The following is an 18,856-nucleotide window of genomic DNA, read 5'->3' as shown; positions in this document are numbered from 1 at the left end:
GCAATTTTATACTCTACCGGGCCTCAAATTAATGCTGAGATAAGAATCACTGTACTTCAGGGCAGCGAATGACTTTAGAATATGCACTCATCTGGATAAAGCTGTCTTGTCGACAGTAGATGCACCGATAATTAAAATGTCCACTTTTTACTATGCACGTCACAGCATGAATTCGTTTGTGAGTCTCGCAGCGGGAGATAAATTGAACAGAACTTGTGTCTGGTGGGCGGACGCTAATCTGAGAAAATAGCCGCCGAAGAAGCGACATTATAACGCCACTGAAGTGTAATGTTAGCAACGGACTGGTCCATCGTCCAAATTTGCTGATAAATGCAGTGAGCAGGTTCGTCGCTTGTGTGGCGGATGTCGGGTGCAGTGTGGGCGGGGGACTCGTGCACATGGAAGATTGTGTATTTCACGTCTATTTTTACGCTCTGTTTTACATCTTGGTGTCAGGAAGTGGCATATCAGGAGTACAATGTGGTGGCTCCTTAATGCATGCAGAATGACAGCACAGTCACTGCGACCGGGAGAAAAAAATTTGCTAACTTAATGGCGTTAAATACGTATGGGTCCTTCCATGCACTGGCTCCACAAGATGGACGAGCTACTGGTGATGTTAGCTTAACAGTTTCTTGCCGCAAATGAGAATTTAGCCTTTGTGCTCTCGCCATTCATAACTGCCGGTGTTTTTAGAAACACAGGCATAGCGCAGCGCGCGTGCAGCAGGTAACAAAAAGAAAGTGGCTTGGTGTCGACATCTATCGTTAAAAGCTACCACCGCGTAGAAAGCAGCGTCATCTAGTGGAGAAGCCATCAAGCTCAATAATGGCTCGCAATTCAAGCGCAATTGGAGTGGGGGTCGATTTTTTCGCCTTGCAGTGAGGCTGTAGACATCGCTTGTTATAGTTAGCTAGCCTCCAAGGTATCCTAGAGCATGTTTTTTTTTTTTTAATTCGTGACCAAACCTGACAGCGCAAATATATTTCCGAGCAGCAGTGCGGCATCTATGCATGCCTCTATATCGGTGTTGGTGACTGGGACGTATCGTTCTTTTTCATTGTGAGCCCGGCCCTCAGAGTTCAACACATCTGGAAATGCGGCGAATTGTATAGTTTATCTGGCAATTATAATATGTGAACTTAAGCAGCCGCGTTTGTAGTAATCAGCGTTATGCTATGTATTTACACGCTATGCTGTGGCACATGCCGATCACAAAACAGCTAGGTTCATTAAAAAATTCAGGTTTTCCATTCGTAACAGTGCCTGCCACTTTTTTCAAGATAGTCTTCTTTGCCAACAATTTGTTTTTAGAAATCCTACTCGGCGCCCTAGTACCCTACCCTTCCTTCGTGGGCTATTTTTCTTTATCTTCTTATGATCAAAAAAATATTAATTGAATTTCTAGCGAGTAAATTCGAAGAACCGGCACGTTTTCAGTACGAAGTGTAATTCTTAAAAGTACTCTCTCGTTTGTTTGGTTTTAGAAGCAACGCAAATCTGAAAGGCATATCCCGATCAAAGTTTGAGCAAGACTATTAAATAAAACTGACTATATACGCAAGTTTAGATGAGACTTATTTTTTTACAGCTTCGCTTTGAAGCTGTAGACTTCACTTCATCGAGTTTATTCAAAACGCGAGCACATTTTCTCAATAAAACTCCTTGGACGCTGACGGCAGAAGCAGCTCAAAATTCTCGGAAGCAATGACTTTTGGAAGCGCGAGGGACTGAAGTTGGGGGAGGGGGGGCGGCGTTCCTGATTATTAAGAAAGAGGACGCTCGATCTAATTAGGTGGAGTGAAAGGATTTTGAGCGGATTTAATTGATGCCAGCCGAAGTTCACTGCAGCTGACTCAATGTCAGCGATGACGTCAAACTACCAACTCTGAGGGGCTTCCTTTAATTAAATGCTTGCCAGACCGAGCGCACGAGTTGACTTTCGCAGGCTTCGTATTCAAGAGAGTTGTGGTTGAGCCGCATGGGACAAAGAAGCTTTGAAAAGTCCACAGTCATATCCGTGCGTATATTTATTGCAATACGGCGAAGCAGGATTATTCTAATACTAAGGCAATCCAAATGAGCGAAGCTCGAACTTCTGAATAGAGGCCAGCTTCGCATGTTAACTCTTTGTGCTGGGGTTAATCTCAGTGTGTAGGCTGCTGAGACGTGATGGGGCTTCTGTTTTGAACACGAGTGAAGATGTCCCCAAGAAATGATTTGCCTTAAAAAAAAAATAGAAACCAGTGGCGTGCCAAACTGCGTGAGAAGCTTGCTCGGGGATCAAGTACGCATTCAGGCTTGACTGCACGCATATGTCATACTTTTCTACTTTACAGCGAGATATTGCTTTACAACCGGCTCATGAATATTTACACTAGTTGACATTTTACTCATAAATATGAATCGGGCTAACTGCACACCGCAGTTGCAAGTACACAGGTAAAATATTTTGTTTTGTTCACACGCGTTGTTGGCATTTAATTCTGACCTGATTGTACACAAAAGAGACAGGAGAATTTTGACGGTAATTTAAAGCCAGGGTAATGCAAACTAATTCGCGTGTAAACAGAGCTGGGAAAACCCCACTAGATTCAGAATTAAGCAGTTTTGAGACACATTCCTTATTTTTTGATAACATATCTTGGGTGATTTTTCTGCTAGCAAGCAACGCTGCGCCCCACCTTGTTGAATTTCAAAACTAGATCTTTCATGCACAAGATCTAAAAATATGCTTTGGTGTAATTCTCTGTCCCTTGTCGGATACCTCACGAACTACGCGGTAACACTTGCAGGGTTACTTCAGGTACATCGAAAATTGCAGCATTAGGGAACAGCATAGATAAACGGTGCTTGACTCCCTAGTGACGACCAAGCCCCCAAACCATCAGAGCCGCACGTATGCAGAGACGCTATACGCCCACGTTACTGCTGCACTCTTACACGTTTCCTGTACGTTAATACTCGTCTTCTTGGCTTGTGTCAGCTGGTCGTCCGTTTCCAATAACAACACACTCACTCTTGTTAAATGTGTTTTTGTTTATTTTTTCGGTATAAATAAAAAATGGCGACAAAAGGAGACGGTCATTCAAGTAGAGGTAATGCATGTATACCATAGGCGCCCAGCTTGTTCTCTTCATCTTCTCGCCCTGTGACATGGATTCAAACAAAAGAGTGCAAGTAGCTTACATACACATATCAAAAACAACTTCGGACAGGAATTAGGTAGTGAACATGGGAAGAAAATGATCAGTATGTCATAAATAGGCCACTATAAGCACTCGAAAAAAAAGGGGAGGTAAACAGAACACACACACGACATGTTGACCTTAGGCAGGGCGCTGATATCATGTAATAGGTAGGTGCCTTTCTCACATTACAGTATGATGAAGATGAATATTTTTTCTTCTCTTTTTTTATGGCGAAATAAAAGTGGAGGTGATTGACAGCGTAGGTGAGAATAAGAGAAAAAATAGGCGTTAAGCAGGAATGGACGACAGAGACACAGCGTTAAGTTGAAACGAGCTCCGTGGGAGCATTTTCGGTATGTACATTTTTTTTTTCCTTTCTTTTCTCACATCACTGCTACCATAGGGCGGCCCTTCGAGGCCGACCGACTTGTCTACCCGTTCCCATGCGCTCCTTATAAATTGTGTTCGACCGACTAAGTTGATAGGCACAGAGCGACAAATCTAACGAAAGGAATGTGCACGCTAAGCCGTTTCGCTACGTTCGATGCCAAGTAAATTGAATACACTACCACAGGCCAGCTGCTGCAATGCTTCGAAATTGAGTGTTCATAAATTTCACGCAGCGAAGGAACAACAAAATTAATGTTCAATGTTATAAACTTCAAGCTGGGCATCACTAATATCTGCTCTCTAAGTGAGAGGCGCGGTGGGACCATTAAGTTCGACGCCAGCGCAAAGGACACATATGTCTTTTGGTGCTGCCGGATACTGACCATAGGCACTGATGTCGTGTTTTTATCAGTTAGTGTTATGTGTTAGATTGTTTTAAAATGCTGAACAAATAGCGTAGCTACACTCCTTTTCTTCTCTCTCTTGTCGCCAAATGGCAGCGGAAAGCAGGACCCTTTGACTCTCGGTGTAAGATAGAAACCAAGCGGACGTGAAACTAGAGGACCTTTCAACTGAAAGATGGCCAAGAAAAAAAAACTCCTTCCGCGCGTTGTTATTCTTCTTGGTTTCTTACTCTCCTTCTCGTTCCCTACCCCTGCTTTGCGCTTATTCAGTGGTGCATCTGGCACCCTGTATGCTGCCTTTGCGCAAGACACAGATGGCTAAGTTCTGCGCTAGGCGTCGCTTGCCCAGGCTACCACACGCGTTGCTCTGTGCCTCTCAACCGAGCGGCGCCATTAGACCAGGCCTAGACTGTACTCGATTTACTGGGCGCGCTGCTTGTGGTTCTCGTTGATGTGCTGTAGCTGTCGCCGCTGCTCGCGCTGTCCCCGCTGACCCGGAGTGTCTGGCCCACGGTCCTCTGGTCGAAAGATGTCTTGGACGAGGTCTTGCTGCCACTGCTGCCGCTGTCACTGCCGTTGTCAGAGTAGCTTAACGAAGTGTCACTGTACTTGCTGTAAGCTGGCGACGACGTCTTGGTCCTGAAGTACGGAGCTGCCGCGCTCTTGTCACCGTAGCTGGACGACCCCGATGAAGAACTGTAAGAGGTTGAGTAAGAACTGTCCGTGCTCGGTGACGAGGTCTTCGTAGACACGTACTTGGCGTTTCCGGCTGCGTAAGCCTTCAATGCCTGTGCGAGGGCGGCTGACGCTGCTTGCGAGTTTTTATACGACGTGGATGTGCTGGCATAGTTCGTAGCTGGCCGTTTCGGAGAATAAGCCGATTGCGAAGAGCCTCCGTAAGTGGACGACGTGTATCGCTGGCCATAAGAACCGTAGTTTGATTGTGAATTGTCATACGCAACCGAGGAACTCGGAAGAGAGGATGATGAGCTGCTGCCGTATCCGCTGGTGTACGCACTGCCCGTTGTGCTGTACTTGGCTGGCGAACCACTAGTGTACGCTGACGAGTAGCCAGACGACGGCTGGCTCGAAGTGTATGCCCTGGTAGGTGCAGTATAGCGGCCTGAGGAAGTGCCATAGCTGGACGGACTGTACGCCCCGCTAGATGAACTATATGACGACGGCTGCGAACTACCGTAGCTTCCTGAAGATGACGTTGGGTAGTTTCCTGCTCCTACAAGACTATACGCCGGTCCGTACTTGTTCGAGCCTGTTCCGTGATTTGTGATAGTCGTTTCGTAGCCACTCGTGAGTCCGCCAAGATAGGCTGACGGAGAGGAGCTAACGTATCCGCCCCCCGAGGACAGTGAAAACGTAGGAGCGGAATTGCTGTATCCAGAACCTGCTTGAGATGCGAAGAAGGCCACGGTAGGGTCAGAGGAAGGGGCCGACGAGTACCGTGTTCCTGACGAGCTGCTCTGACCGTAACCTCCCGAAGTTGGCTGCCCTTGATAGCTGGCACTGAAGGTGCTGTATTGCTGGTCCGCCGATGACGACTGCGCCTTTTGTGCATTCGTCCCCTGTGACTGAGAGTAGAGTTCGGCGGTAGGTGTGTAGCTCTGCGACTCGGTTCCTGATCCTTCGCTTTGTTGGCCCCTCGTTGCTCCGACTGGAATGGCCACGGGATTCTCTCCGTAATTAGTCAAGCTCACAGGCACTCCAAGCTGCGCCGTCATGATGCCATTGTAGATGCTCGAGCCTTCCGTCTTGTACCCGTAAGCGCCGCTCTGTGATGGAGAAAGCTGAACTACCGAGTTCACCTGCTGCTGGAAGCTGTCCTGGTCTCCGACCGAAGACCCGAAGGACTCGCTGGTCTGCGGCTGGAAGAGCGAAGACAGCCCAGGGAAGCCGCCAGGAGACCGGTCTGAGTCGATCTGGCTCTCGGAAAACTCTGTAGCCTGGGCGATGTGCGTCGGTGCGTGCTGGAGGACTGTTTCAGGGCCGAAGGTGAACCGTGGTCCTCCGGGCATCGGGAGCGTCTGGAACGTGGCGTGCGCCGCGGCTGCCTGCATCGGAGGCATCGGTATTTGGTGAGCGAATATGGGTTGAGGCTGGTGGTGCTGCTGCGATTGGGACGGTCTTCCGAAGGAGAAGAAGCTCGGTCGCGGTGAACTGGCTGAGCCCCTGAGTCCGGAGAGGAAGGACGGGGCCCTTAGCCGGAAGAAGCCCTTTCCAGGAGGACGGCTTCCGCCATTTCCTCCGGAAGAGAAGAAGGGCTTTCGGAAGAAGGATGGCTTCGGACTGGACTCGGCCGGAGCGTAAGGCACCACTGACGGCGGCATATAAGGTGGTGCCAGTCCCTGCTGCAGGTAGAAGTTCTGGGCAGTTGCCATCCCACACAGGAGCGTGCATACCACCTGCGAAGACAAAATAACAAAAAACTTTTATGTTCTGGCCCTGTGCTAAAACTTCCACCGCAGAACACTCAAAGTATCTAAAACGTAGCCATGAGGTCACTATAACCTTGTCGCTCATGAAACACCCCACAGGGAGGTCGACGTGCTCAGTCATCTGAAAAATTTGTGCAATGCATGCACCCTATAATACTCAGTTTAGCTACCTTGGCTGTGCTTGTCCAGACGCAAGCAAAAATTACGACCGACCTTTGGAATTCGCGCCATCCAAACCATACCGCACATCGTGCTAGCATCAGCAATCAGCGTTGCACACACTGTCTGTGTAGGAATTTTCGTTGATGTCAACATTGTGGTTATCTATAGAAACTTCTTGCTGTAAAAGTAGAGTAGTGTTGTTTTTTTTTTTCTGAAAGGCATAGTATTGCGCAGCACGGAAACTTCTTCATGAAGCGCATTTTCATTCTAAAGAGGTTTAGCAAGAATCAGCTGAGCACCATAGCCTCTTTGCTTACCCTGCTGCGGGGAGGCATCTTGCAAAGTACTGCATGGTAAGGAGATATGTTCGCTTGTGATAAAGAGTACGCCCACGCACAGAACAGTGTGCCAGCTTGTGAGCTTAAGTGAACCTAATAATGCGAGCGCTTAGTCAAGTATACTCGTCTAATGCATGCAAGGGCTTATTCACCTCTATGGAATGCAAACACCAGGCGTTCCAGTTAATGGACTGAGTTTGTAATTGTGTTGTGCTATGAGACTATTCTCCTCTTTCAACTAAAAATTGCTGCTTCCAAGGAAACACCTTCATAACGTCGGCTCCGAATACCAGAACTACAACGTGCAGAAAGCAGAAACAATATGCAGAAACAGCGCAGAAAGTGTGCCAGGCGGTGGTGAACACACAACGTGCCCACCATTGAGAGGAGGGTGTGCAAAATGTAAGCGCCATATTCTCATACGAAGAACGAAGGGCCGTTATGGATGCGTTATCCAGGCAGGCCTGCCTCGTCACATATGCATGACCTGCGGGCGCATGTTGCCCACGTTGTGAAATGAGGCGCGTTTATAGGCAGGCTACTTCTCGGCTTCTATCAGCAGCTCGCAATTAATCTCCGCCGTCTTTAACGGAAAGCTGCTTCACACGCAGTGAGCGTCGTGACATTAACCTCGTTGAGACTCGCAGCTTTCTGTGGGTTCCCCAGACGCGAGCCAGCGTGCTTGTTTGCTAAGCAGCAGTCGCGATCTTCGTGGAATGAATGGACTGCAATGAATAGCCTATTCCACTCCTACTTCGCTTAGTGCGTAGCGTCTGCGAGTCAACATTTCTGCTAAGGGAACGAGCGGCAAGGTCGCGAGCATTTCATGACGGGCGAAAGCAACGCCAAAACAACGTGGTAGCATGAACAGACTGTTCGTGCTTGGAAGGGAGGCTGCAGGTACCGCGTTTACAGAACTGCAAGAAAGCTCATAATATACTGTCTATAATTCTACAATACTCGTATGCAAAGTTCCACGTAATTTCCAATCGCAATTCTAACGACATCTAAGTCAAGTTCTGAGCAGCTTCTCTCCACAATCTGTCTCTCCTTAATGTTGTCACCGTCCGACTGGTGACGTCAAAGCACTGGCCCCCGACCTCACCAAAGCAGAGAATGGCAGTGTCGTATTATACAACGCTGTCATGCATCTCTGGCGCGCGCCAGATGGTGCTCGCATTCGGGAACGGGATTTTGCGAAGAGCACGCTTTGAGAGAGACTAAACGTAGCGTGGGTTGGTTGCTCCTGGACCAGCAAAGCTGCGGCTACACAAGTTCTCATAGCAACAGCTACATAAGCTTTTTATCGGTGGCCAAGAAGAGAGCAGCACGCATCATCATCATCATCATCATAAGCCTGACTATGCCCACTGCAGGGCAAAGAAAGCCCTCTCCCATGTCTCTCCAACTGACCCTGTCCTTATCCAACTGAGCCCATCGCATCTCGCAAACTTCTTAATCTAATCCGCCCACCTAACTTTCTGCCGACCCCTGCTACGCTTGCCTTCTCTTGAAATCCACTCCGTTACCCTTAAGGACCAGCGGTTATCCTGCCTTCGCATTACATGCCCTGGCCAAGCCCATTTCTTCCTCTCAATTTTGTCTAGAAATATCATTAACAAACGTTTGTTCCCTCACCCACTCTGCGCTTTTCCTGTCTCTCAACTTTACACCTATCATTTTTCTTTGCAATGCTCGCTGCGTTGTCCTGAACTCAAGCTGTACCCTTATCGTTAGCCTCCACGTTTGTGCCCCACAGGTGAGTACGGGTAAGATAGAGAGGTTGTATACTTTTGAATTGAGGGATATTGGTAAGCTGCTATTCATCATCCAAAAGAATTTGCCATTTGCGCTCCACCCCATTCTTATTATTCTAGTTATTTCCGTCTCATGATCCGGATCAGAGGTCGCTACCTGCCCTAAGTAGACATATTCCCTTACCACTTCCAGTACCTCGCTACCAATTGTGAACTGCTCTTCCTTTGCGAGACAGTCTCGCAGAAGGAGCAGCACGGATACCAAAGCGGAATACAGTAGGTATCAAGTGGAGATGCGCCGGGCTTAGGCAATACCAAGAGACATTTGTAGCCCCAGGCTGTTACTCTGATGGACGCCGAAGCTGCCAGTGAGTAAGCGTTCCGTAAGCAGGTTATGCTAAATAACCATTCAGAGAGATTTTGCGAAAACTTAACGAACACGCCGCTCAGCTTTGTTTTCTGCACAGCGGTCAGGGCGGTTCACCGCCAAGTTTCTACACATCCTTCAGGTGTATGTACGGACAGGCGTCGTTTAGTGTCAGGTTGCTAAACCGGCGTCTCCGCCGGAAAGATGAGCGGCAGCGTGATCCCTTAGGCTACTGCTGTTCAGCAGAGGCGGGTAACAAGAAAATAAACAGAAGACGCTGCACAGAATCACGTATCGATGCCGATGGAATTCTCCGCGCGTTGATGTACGCAATTCCTTTGTGTGTGCACACGCACAAAGGCCCAGTTCTCCTCGTCAGTTGGCAGCGCCTCTCCCTGCCTTCACTGCTTCGTCGGCGGCGGCATCCGCATGATGAATACCAATGCGAGCGTTTCTCAAAAGTGGAGCGGCACAGTTCTCGGTTTTTCTGCCTGTATACGCGTACAGCGGGGTGAGGGCGCAGTTACGTCCTCTAGAGAGAAAAAGGAGGGGTGGGGGAGGCGTCATTCGGGACTGTCAGGAACGTTCGCGCCCGGCGCAGCTACAGGCGACGAGCTGCCGGGGCGCGAGTCGTCGTCGTCAGCGCGAGGCCGCAAGAAACGAGTCGCAAGCGTCAACCGATGGCAGGGCATCGTTATCGCCCCCCGAACAGGACGCGCTTGACGCGAGCGGCGGCGCTGCTCCGGAGGAAGCAAAAGAAAGGGCCTTCCTTCTCTTCGCGCGACAACACAAACACAAAACTCGCTCGGCGCCCGCGGCGCGCGCAGATTGCGCCCCGCGATGCCGTCGAGGGCGCAACGGAACGGCGTGCGCGCGCGCGCGACACGCAGTCTAGGGCAACGCTCCCAGCCAGACCTGAATTACCGATCCTCCGGGCGCCCCCGAGCAACGGGCCAACGGCGGCCGGGGGATTACGTATCTGGGGCCTCCGCTGCAGGCGAGGCAAGGAGGAGCCGATGGCGGCTCTTTCAAGATCAAGGCCCCTCGGGCGAGGCAAGTCGCGGCGGCGCTCTATCCCTGTGTTTACCCCATATCCGAAGGCATCCCACGTCGCTGACCCACATTCCCCGGCCGCCGAGAAGCGGCAGCGACCTGTGGCGCTATGCCCTCGAAGCGCCTCCGTAATCCCGTGCAAGGAAGGACGGGCGCGATTTTTGCGCGACGCCGCAACCGCGGAGTCGCTGAAAATGAAGGGGACCACCGCGTAGTCCGGCCGTGCGGAGATCCCCTTTTTCTCTTTCTTTCTCCCTATGCGCTTTTATTTCCTGTCTTCTTTTTTTTTCTGCTCCTTTCTTTACTCCTTCGTAGCGGCTCTCCGCTTCGAATTCGAAACAACGCGGGAAGCTATATCGGCGGTACAGAAAACGCGATCGTCGCTGTCGCTCTTCGACTCCAGGCACGTCGGCTGTCTCGGAGTCGTGAGCGAGGCGCGCTATGTGCCGCAGGAGGTTGCGCGTGAACCCCTGTAATCTGCTGGCTCTTTCACCTCGACTGCGTATCCTTGCCTCTTTTTCTTTCTTTTGGTTGTTTTTTTGTTTTTTTTTTGTTCTACCCGGCCCTTGACACGTAAGGTGAGTGAACCAGTTCGAGCTGAACTCACTTCAATCCAGAGCAAACTTCAGACACAAAGGTCGATGGTTCTTTTCTGTTTGCGTTTTGTTGTCAGAACAGCCAAGGGAACACTGCAGGTGTGAGCAGTTCCAACTGCGAGTAAGGGATGCTTCGTTGCGATCCGTATTTTACTACCAATGTATGGCGGAGAAAACGGGACAAGAGTGTAACGAAGTCGCAATGTCATGCGCCAAAGACAACAGCAACGCCTTGAGGTCAACGCACTTTGAGAAAAAAAGAATAAAAAAGCCGTATATTTGCTTGAGATTTCTGCTCCTCTCGAAGTGACACTGCTGCGTTCTGCGTAGATGGCAGCTGGTATAGCTCCCCTTAAGCCCCGCAGTTCTCTACTTGGTATTCAGCCAGTTACAGAAGAATTGTGGGGACTCTTCTACCATTGGAGTGAATGAAATTGCGAGGGTGCAGTTCGAACATCCCCGCTAACATAAATTACGCAGTGACTTCCAGCCACTACTGATGCTCGTGTTGCTGAGAGCACTATTATTTTTCGCCTATATGCATGAAAGGTCTTTTTTTTTTTTGGTTCAGGCAATCTATAAATACGTTTTATGACTACTTTCACATAAAATACAACCGCAAATTGTTTTTTTTCTTCTGCTAATGAAGCCGAACTCCTCGTTGCTCACACACTTAATCCCGCAATACGCTGTCTCTACATTGCTTGCTAAGTAAATCGAGATGAGCATGTTGTTCTCCCGAGCAGTATTGTTCGGCCTCGTCCCTAAAACTTCGCCAGAGGGACTGTGTTGCGTGCCGAGACAATGTAAGAGCGCTGGCTGGTCGTGAGCACCATCGACACGTTATCAAGTCAGAAAGCAACGGCAGCAAAGGGGCAATCTTCCCCAAGAGAAGTCACCGACGAGGCCGTTTTGAGGGCTAAGCCAACGTGTACGAAGCAGCGTTCCAAAGATCAAGCCAGAAAGACCATCATTTTGACAACGTTGATTTCAGTGATGACAGTGAATTACAATCACCCCGCTAATAATATCATGCTTTTACGCTTTCGGGTAAAGTATGATTAGAATGGGAGCGAATTAAATATTTTTTAGCGTATTATTGGTATGCTTTCACATGTGATCTCGGCATTTAGGGATGGTGTTAGGCCTGAAAGTTTTCACTTTTTTGTTCTCCCTTTTTAGCGCATCGCAGCATGATATTTCATCCCTATATACGTTCCACTCCATTACTTCGCTTAAATACTCGCGAGGTCATATATACTCGTGCTTACTTCTACACCATACACACACTCTCTCTCTCTCTTCTTTTCTCCTTCCGCTTTTTTGTTGTCTCATTCTCACGCCAAGGCTAGCAAACCGGATCTTGGTCCGGTTAACCACCAAGCCTTTCCCTTTTCTACGCTCTCTCCCTCTCTTTCTTGTACACCTGATGCTTTACTGTCGTCCGAGCTGGACATCAGCCTGCTTCATTTACCGCATACGTGAGCGAAACTGAGCCTAACTTACGAAGCACTTTGCATAACCCGGCGGAACCGAATCTTTTGCCTTGAAACAGGATGAACGTAGCCGCAACACAAGCAGTGTATTAAAACAGACGGCACACAAAAACGGTTTGGCACTGTGCGTTTTAGTGTGCATCGTGCGTTGTCTTCTCGTTCCCGCTGTTTTAGGCCAAGCTGTTCTAAGCCAGGCTGTTCTAAGCCAGGCTGTTTAATTCTTTTTCAGTCTCCGCCGGCCCTCAACGTGTCAAGCGCTATTGGTGTTCGCCTGTGCGTTACTCTCGCTAGCTGCTATCGCCGAAGGTCAGCAAGGTAGCGGCCGACTGTGGGTGCTCTCTGTCTGCCTGCACCACTTGCTTTTAGCGCGAAAATACTAATTAACCCGGACCAGGCCAAGAATCTTTTGTGAAGCCTCAGAGTAACTCAGGAAACCTCGGGTAGGTTCGGAGGAGCGTCGCGCCAGCTGTAGCCAATGGGAGGAGGGCGTCGCGCCAGCTGTAGCCAATGGGAGGAGGGCATCGCGCCAGCTGTAGCCAACGGGAGGAGGGCGTCGCTCCAGCTGTAGCCAATGGGAGGAGGGCATCGCGCCAGCTGTAGCCAACGGGAGGAGGGCGTCGCGCCAGCTGTAGCCAATGGGAAGAGGGCTTCGCGCCAGCTGTAGCCAATGGGAGGAGGGCATCGCGCTAGCTGTAGCCAATGTGAGGAGCGTCGCGCCAGATGTAGCCAATGAGAGGAGGGCGCCGTGCCAGCTGCCGCCCAGTGGAGCGAGGGTGTGAAGATGAAGAGCGAGAAACGAAATTGCCTGCACATCCAGATGCCAGAAGAGGCTAAAAATAAACACATGCTACCTAACGTCTACTCGGTTTAATTACGCTAAAACAATACCCCCTTTTTTTTTCTTCAACCGTGCTATTATGGAGAAAACAAATTTGTTGTCTCACTGCTCAAGTGTCTGTACGTTTAGTTTGGGGGCCATAAACGAAGCTTAGGTTGAACTTGGTGAAAAACAGTGCGACGTCACGCCATCTTTCGTGATCGCGCTACAGGCTTGGGTTTGTGCGTTTGCGCTCTCTTAATTATACTGCATGCTTGACAAAGAGCGTAATAGAAATGTCATAGAACTGGTCATATTCCGCAGCTAACATGCATGTCATAGGCTGTTTCAACGTCAGTGTAATACCAACACCACAAAGCTTGCACAAGTCAAACTATCATCATTTCTGCAGGTTGCTGAGTTTGACAGAGTAGACGCTCCGACATTGTGCCGGTTGTATTCTTTAAATGGTCTGCTTCCGCATTATTTCATCACTTTCTTTTATCTTAAAACCGTGCCCAAAAGCACGCTTTTCACTTGGCGTGTGTCCTAAAAACAACAGGACAATTTTTAGGTGTTCTGATGGTTCGCTCCGGAGAGATCTAAACAGCAACCAAATCCCTGTTCTCCTCCGAGCACAGACCAAGCCAAATACGAACTCTCGTGTTTAGGCATTGTAATGGCGGCTTAAAAATTGTCGCGCCACTTTCTTCACTAAGTAACAGCCCATAGCATGAGTTCTATTTGGGCTAAGTTGTATTTCCGTGATTTTATTTGGCTTCGAAGGGTTTGAATGCCTCGTGTTGCGTCGACAATCACCGCTAAACGGCATTTCCAGCATTAAAACGACACCACCGTGGTGGCAGCCTGCGATTATATTGCAAGAGGCGTCCGACTTGTCGCGGCGTACAGAAATAATTCACTGACCACTTTTTACTATCCGCGGTGGCGGCCATTATGGCGACGCCTCTGCTAGCGCCCGTGTGTGTCTCCTTTCACGCCCTGTCTTGTGTGTGCGTAAATATTCCCAAAAGCTGCTTCTTAGCTCGCCGTTACAGTGCTGGCCATATGCACGACGGACTAACCTAGCAACGTCGAAATTTTTAAATCATGCGATTCTAATCGCTACTATTACACAGTCGGTTACAACTTCAGTCTGCAGTGAAGCTGTGCCCATGTTCCACATTAAGGACCGCCTCAAAGAATCCTCCACGGGAAAAAAGTAGCCCGTTGTTAAAACTTTTCCTGTTGCCTAAGCAAGAAGCTATTCGCGAGAAAAATTTATAAGCTCTGATATTTTGACACCTGGCTCGTTTAATATACAAAACATTAAAAATTTGATTTAGTTTACTATAAGATTTGGCCAGCGGAATAATACAGTAATAAGGGCGTAATTACTCGTTGGCATCCACTTAGCTGTGTTAATAATTGCTGCTTTTTAAACTTCTATCCTACTATAGCTGCTATTACCACACAATTCAAAGTAAGGTGGCCGCGTTTCGATGGAGGCGGAACACAAAAGGGGCCCGGGTGCTGTGCGGTACCAATGCACGTTAAAAATCCCCAGGGGGTCGAAATTATTCCGGAGACCTCCACTACTGCACCTCTTTCTCTCTTTCTCTTTTTCACTCCTACCTTCCTCCCTTCCCTTACGGCGCGGTTGGGGCGTCCGCCGAGATATCCGAGAACGATACTGCGCCATTTCCTTTCCCCAAAAGCCAGTTTACCAACCATCCTGCCATTCTTGGCGCTCAGAGGACTTAGAAGTTCAAAAAAGAATTTTCATCTTTCAAATAATTTCTTCGCTCGCTGATGTACTGAGCCGTCGAAAATTTGCGTGTTTTTGTGCGAGCATTCTTGCCAGTACCGCGATGGCAGCGCGCCGAGGGTTTGTACGACCTCCTCTCCCTCGTGTGCCGTTGGACGGCATCCGCGCCTCGCTCTGTCCTCGGAAAATGGAACGGCGACCAGTTGGCGCTTCGGGCCCCGGCACGAGATTCCCGTTCCAGTTTCGCGATCTCGCCTCGGGAGCTGCTTACGCCGGCGGCGTGTTACGTCCACTGCACGAGGAAAGCGAGGCGCAATAGGAAAGCACGCAGGCCGTGCATGTAAGGCAGCCGCCATGTGACGGAGCCGCTCCCCTTTCGCATGCCTCGCTGAATGAGAGAAGCCGGGAGGGAGCAGGCCCCAATGATACAAACAAACAGACCGCCTTGCGTAAACTTGCAACGGAGCTCCGAGAAGTTGCTTCGCGCGCGAACTGGATGCTTGAGCGCCAAGAACGCCGCAGTGCTACAACGTGCGCTCGCTATGGCCTGCGGTATACTCTAAACACAAATAGGTCTGCATGGGAGTGAAAATGGAGTAAGCTGTCCTCTAGAATGCGCTAGAACAGGGCTTGCTTTCCGTTTTACTCCTTTCTGTTCATGGTGTAGATTCCGTTGCTACGCGAGGCGATATCGGCGCCACGCCGTAAAATAAGAACCGACAGCTGGTGGGAGATACGAGAGTACGAGAGGTAACGGCGGGATCGCATGCATTACTCTCGTCTGTACCTGTTAATTTTTACAAGCACCGATCTGCACATTCGCTTCTTTTTTCTTACATCTTTCCGAGTTACCTTTCCCTAGTGTGCAAGTACTACATAGGGCCCAAACTGGGCCTATTTGAATTGTTCTTGCCTCTCTTTCCGGTGAAAGACTTAGCCTGGTTGCGTTAGTTACGCGGTAGTCATTTTAGCCACTATCGGTCAACGCTGTTGCCTCTGCTTTACGCCCACACTTCTCAGTCATCAATTTGGAAACTTCGACGCTACATTCTTCTACCGCCTAATTAACACGTCAATCGTGGCGAGCAACGTGAATAAACGTTTAAGCAGGCAATTAACCCCCTTATTAGTCAAGAATAACTTTGCAGGCCGTAATTAAGAGCATTTTACTGCCTTTCCACGCCGCATTGAAATGAAAACGTGAAACTGGGGCTTAATGGAAATGTAGTGCGACCTTGAGACCATTAGCACATCATGGCAGATGAACAATTCTCAACGGCTAGAAGAATGAACAAAGTGAGCAATATGAACAAACCCTCTGTCCACATCGTACCCTGTGTCCCTTTCTCACTCAGTGTGAAGGTATACTGTTCTCATTCTGTACTCGCTCCCGTCATTTTTCGTTGGTAACAAGAACAACTTGACATGTGGACGTCCCACCTTAGCATCACATCAGCATGTTGCTAGAGCCATTTGAGCGCGCATATCCCCCCCCCCCTCCCCCACTTGAATATAAGTGCTGCCTTTTTTTTTAAACCCTGACTGCCTAAAAAGTTCATGCTCCCAACGCCGTTGACTTTGGCCTGGTCTGCAGCCGCAGCAACACATCAACGGAGCATAGAAAGTTAAGCGCTCAGGACGACAAAGAGACGCACGGCCCGTATACGACACCACCTGGCCGCGCGCGCAAGCATTCGTCACCTGATGTCGCGACCCCCATGCACGTAAAATACCCCCGCGGTCGCTTCCTACAGAGGAGACGGCCCATTACGCGCTGTCCCCTGCACACAAGTGCCTTTCCCGATGTGGCGGCGTGATGGCCGCGCACTGCCGAGCGCAATGCACCGCGCACTCCCAGTGCGGAGTGTTGCGCCTCGTCCTCCTCTTTCTCGACGGCGCGCACTCATCTCGGCCGGCATCTCTTTAAGAAGGTCACACACACGGGTGGCTCGCTGGATTCCGCATGGAACTGGGCTGCACACTACATCGCCGCGGCAAACACTGCGCATCTTACAGACGGGCCACCGCTGACGGCCGCCGGTGGGAGAGGGCCGCGCCTTCTCGAGTGGCGACCTCCGCAACGCCACTCCGTGGAAGGTCGCTGCCCTTGGACCGGCGCGACACCGGCGTCTCTGCGTGGGAACACGGAAACAAAGATGCATTGTCCGCGGCGACAAAATGCGCCCCGACCCTTGGGACGACGGGTCGAGGCCACGCGCTGGCGTCGACGAGTCTGCGCACTTTCTTCCCCTTCCTCGAGTGCTTCTAGACGCAGTGCAGTGCCGGCTTGTTGTGCCGCAGCCCAAATACGGCGACGCGAACTGAATAATTAAGGTTTAGCGTGGGCTCTTTCGGGACACTGCTCAGAGTGCCACTAGGTGATCGACGCACTTATTTCGCACTAGCGAAATAAATTTCGACGCACTAGCGATTCCGTTTTGTGTCAGGAAATACGCGGCAGCTACGGCTTATACTTGCATAGCTCGAGTGGCCGAACATTCTTCCTTCAAATTATCTCTTTATGAATGCTTCCCTACTTCGAGCAAAAAGTGCAGCTCACTACGGCGTCCAGATGCAGGGTTCGATAACCACAGGGCGTTGAGAACAGTACCGTCTCTGCCAAAATGTAACCGGAGTGCCATGACCGTTCCGAGAACTGGCATCCGGCAGGTCGGCTACGCTGCGGTTATCGGCTACGAAGATCACTTGCACTCTAACCACAAAGGAGCAAAAAGAGGAGTGCGCTGTCCTCCAGAGTACAACTCACTCCCTTTTTACTCCCATATCAACGTATCTGTGTTTAGGGTGCGCGTGCTGGGAACGTGCGCTATCGCTATCCTCCTCAGGGTGATGAAAATTCCTCTGACGGCATGAGAAGGGTAAGGCCAATCTGGTTACTTTCGGCGCAGACGGTGCATAACCTATATACCTTGATCTAGGCCAGCTCAGTTCAAGTGAGCCAACGTTAGTCGTAGTTTCAATGCTCTGCGAATTCAGTCCGCGTGTTTCTTCTTTTTTTTTTTTCAAAAAGGCTCTTCGTGCCACCAGCGTCAGCTGCTAGCAGCCGTTCTCAAAATCCAGTGCACGAAAATTCTTGATTCTTTTCATGTCCCGGACGCTTCCCGCCGTGAATGTGACTTGCAGCCAGGCCACACTACCGCGGGTGTCTGACGCAGGTGGCGACCGAATTCCTCTTTACACATGTTCCCTGCTCTCAATAGCCGTCTTTTGAAGTCGTCAGAAATAGTAGGCGTGTAACAACCACGCGTGATTCTTGCTCAACGGCGTCGCCGGCAAACGCGGCGCTAATCCACGGACGGGCTCACGCGGCGGAGATTGCGCCATTCCCCCGACAAAGAGAGTCGTGGGCGCCGCTGGGCGAATGCTCGGTCACGGTTCGTAAAGCGCACGGTATCCCGCTCGTCTCATCCTTTTACCCCCGGAGAAAGAGGAGGAAGAAGACCGTAAGCCAGTTTCATATGACTTGCCATCCAGCTGCCGCTTCATTCACGGAGGACCATTAGGCGGCCCGAAAAGACGCCGCCACGACCACAGCAGTGAGCGCGAAAGAGAATGACGACGCCGGTGGAGACACCTCCGCTCGAAGCTCGAGTTTCAGGGGTATAAGAAATAAGCGGCGAAAAAAGGAGAGCTTGCGCGGAGGATGGGATGGATCCCGTGACCCCCAGCGTCAACGACGCAGGCCGCGAGTCGCGCGTGCCGCTCTCGAAGCCGTTTTCGGCGTCCAGACCGAATCCATCAAGAGCGCTCGCCAACTTTCAATCCAAGAGAGGCGCTTTCGCTTTCCCTCTTCTTGAAGGAGTCGCTGTTGACTTTTCTGCTCTCTTTGTGCCCATGCGCTCCTTTCTTGCTTGTTTATATTTTCCTTCTCGGAGCAAGATGTCACGCTCGGACGCACGCCTTGTTTCTGGTCGGATGGTCCACAGGAGCACACGCTCGGCAGACCCCGCTTACGGGACCGAGGAGAAGATCTGCGCGCAGCCGCCGCCGCCGCCGACGGCCGTTTTTCCAAATGTGTAATGCGCTTACCTTCTCGGCCAAGGTGC

At 50.3% G+C, this 18,856-nt stretch overlaps 1 protein-coding gene across 1 annotated transcript in view; it reads right to left on the bottom strand.

Annotated features, from left to right (window-relative positions):
- Positions 1 to 3,065: 3,065 nt before the first annotated feature.
- LOC149372076 (uncharacterized) overlaps positions 3,066 to 18,856 on the bottom strand; it is a 32,430-nt gene continuing 16,639 nt past the window's right edge. The window contains exon 2 of the mRNA XM_089585687.1: positions 3,066 to 6,402. Coding sequence (XP_089441813.1) covers positions 4,390 to 6,402 — 2,013 coding nt within the window. The 3' untranslated portion in view covers positions 3,066 to 4,389. The remainder of the gene's footprint in view (positions 6,403 to 18,856) is intronic.

The sequence above is a fragment of the Amblyomma mixtum genome, chromosome 1 (genome assembly GCF_055824585.1).
Source record: "Amblyomma mixtum isolate Tamu chromosome 1, ASM5582458v1, whole genome shotgun sequence".
NCBI classification, from domain to species: domain Eukaryota; kingdom Metazoa; phylum Arthropoda; class Arachnida; order Ixodida; family Ixodidae; genus Amblyomma; species Amblyomma mixtum.
The sequence above is the reverse complement of the archived record's forward strand: the minus strand, read 5'-3'. Positions and strand labels throughout refer to the sequence as shown.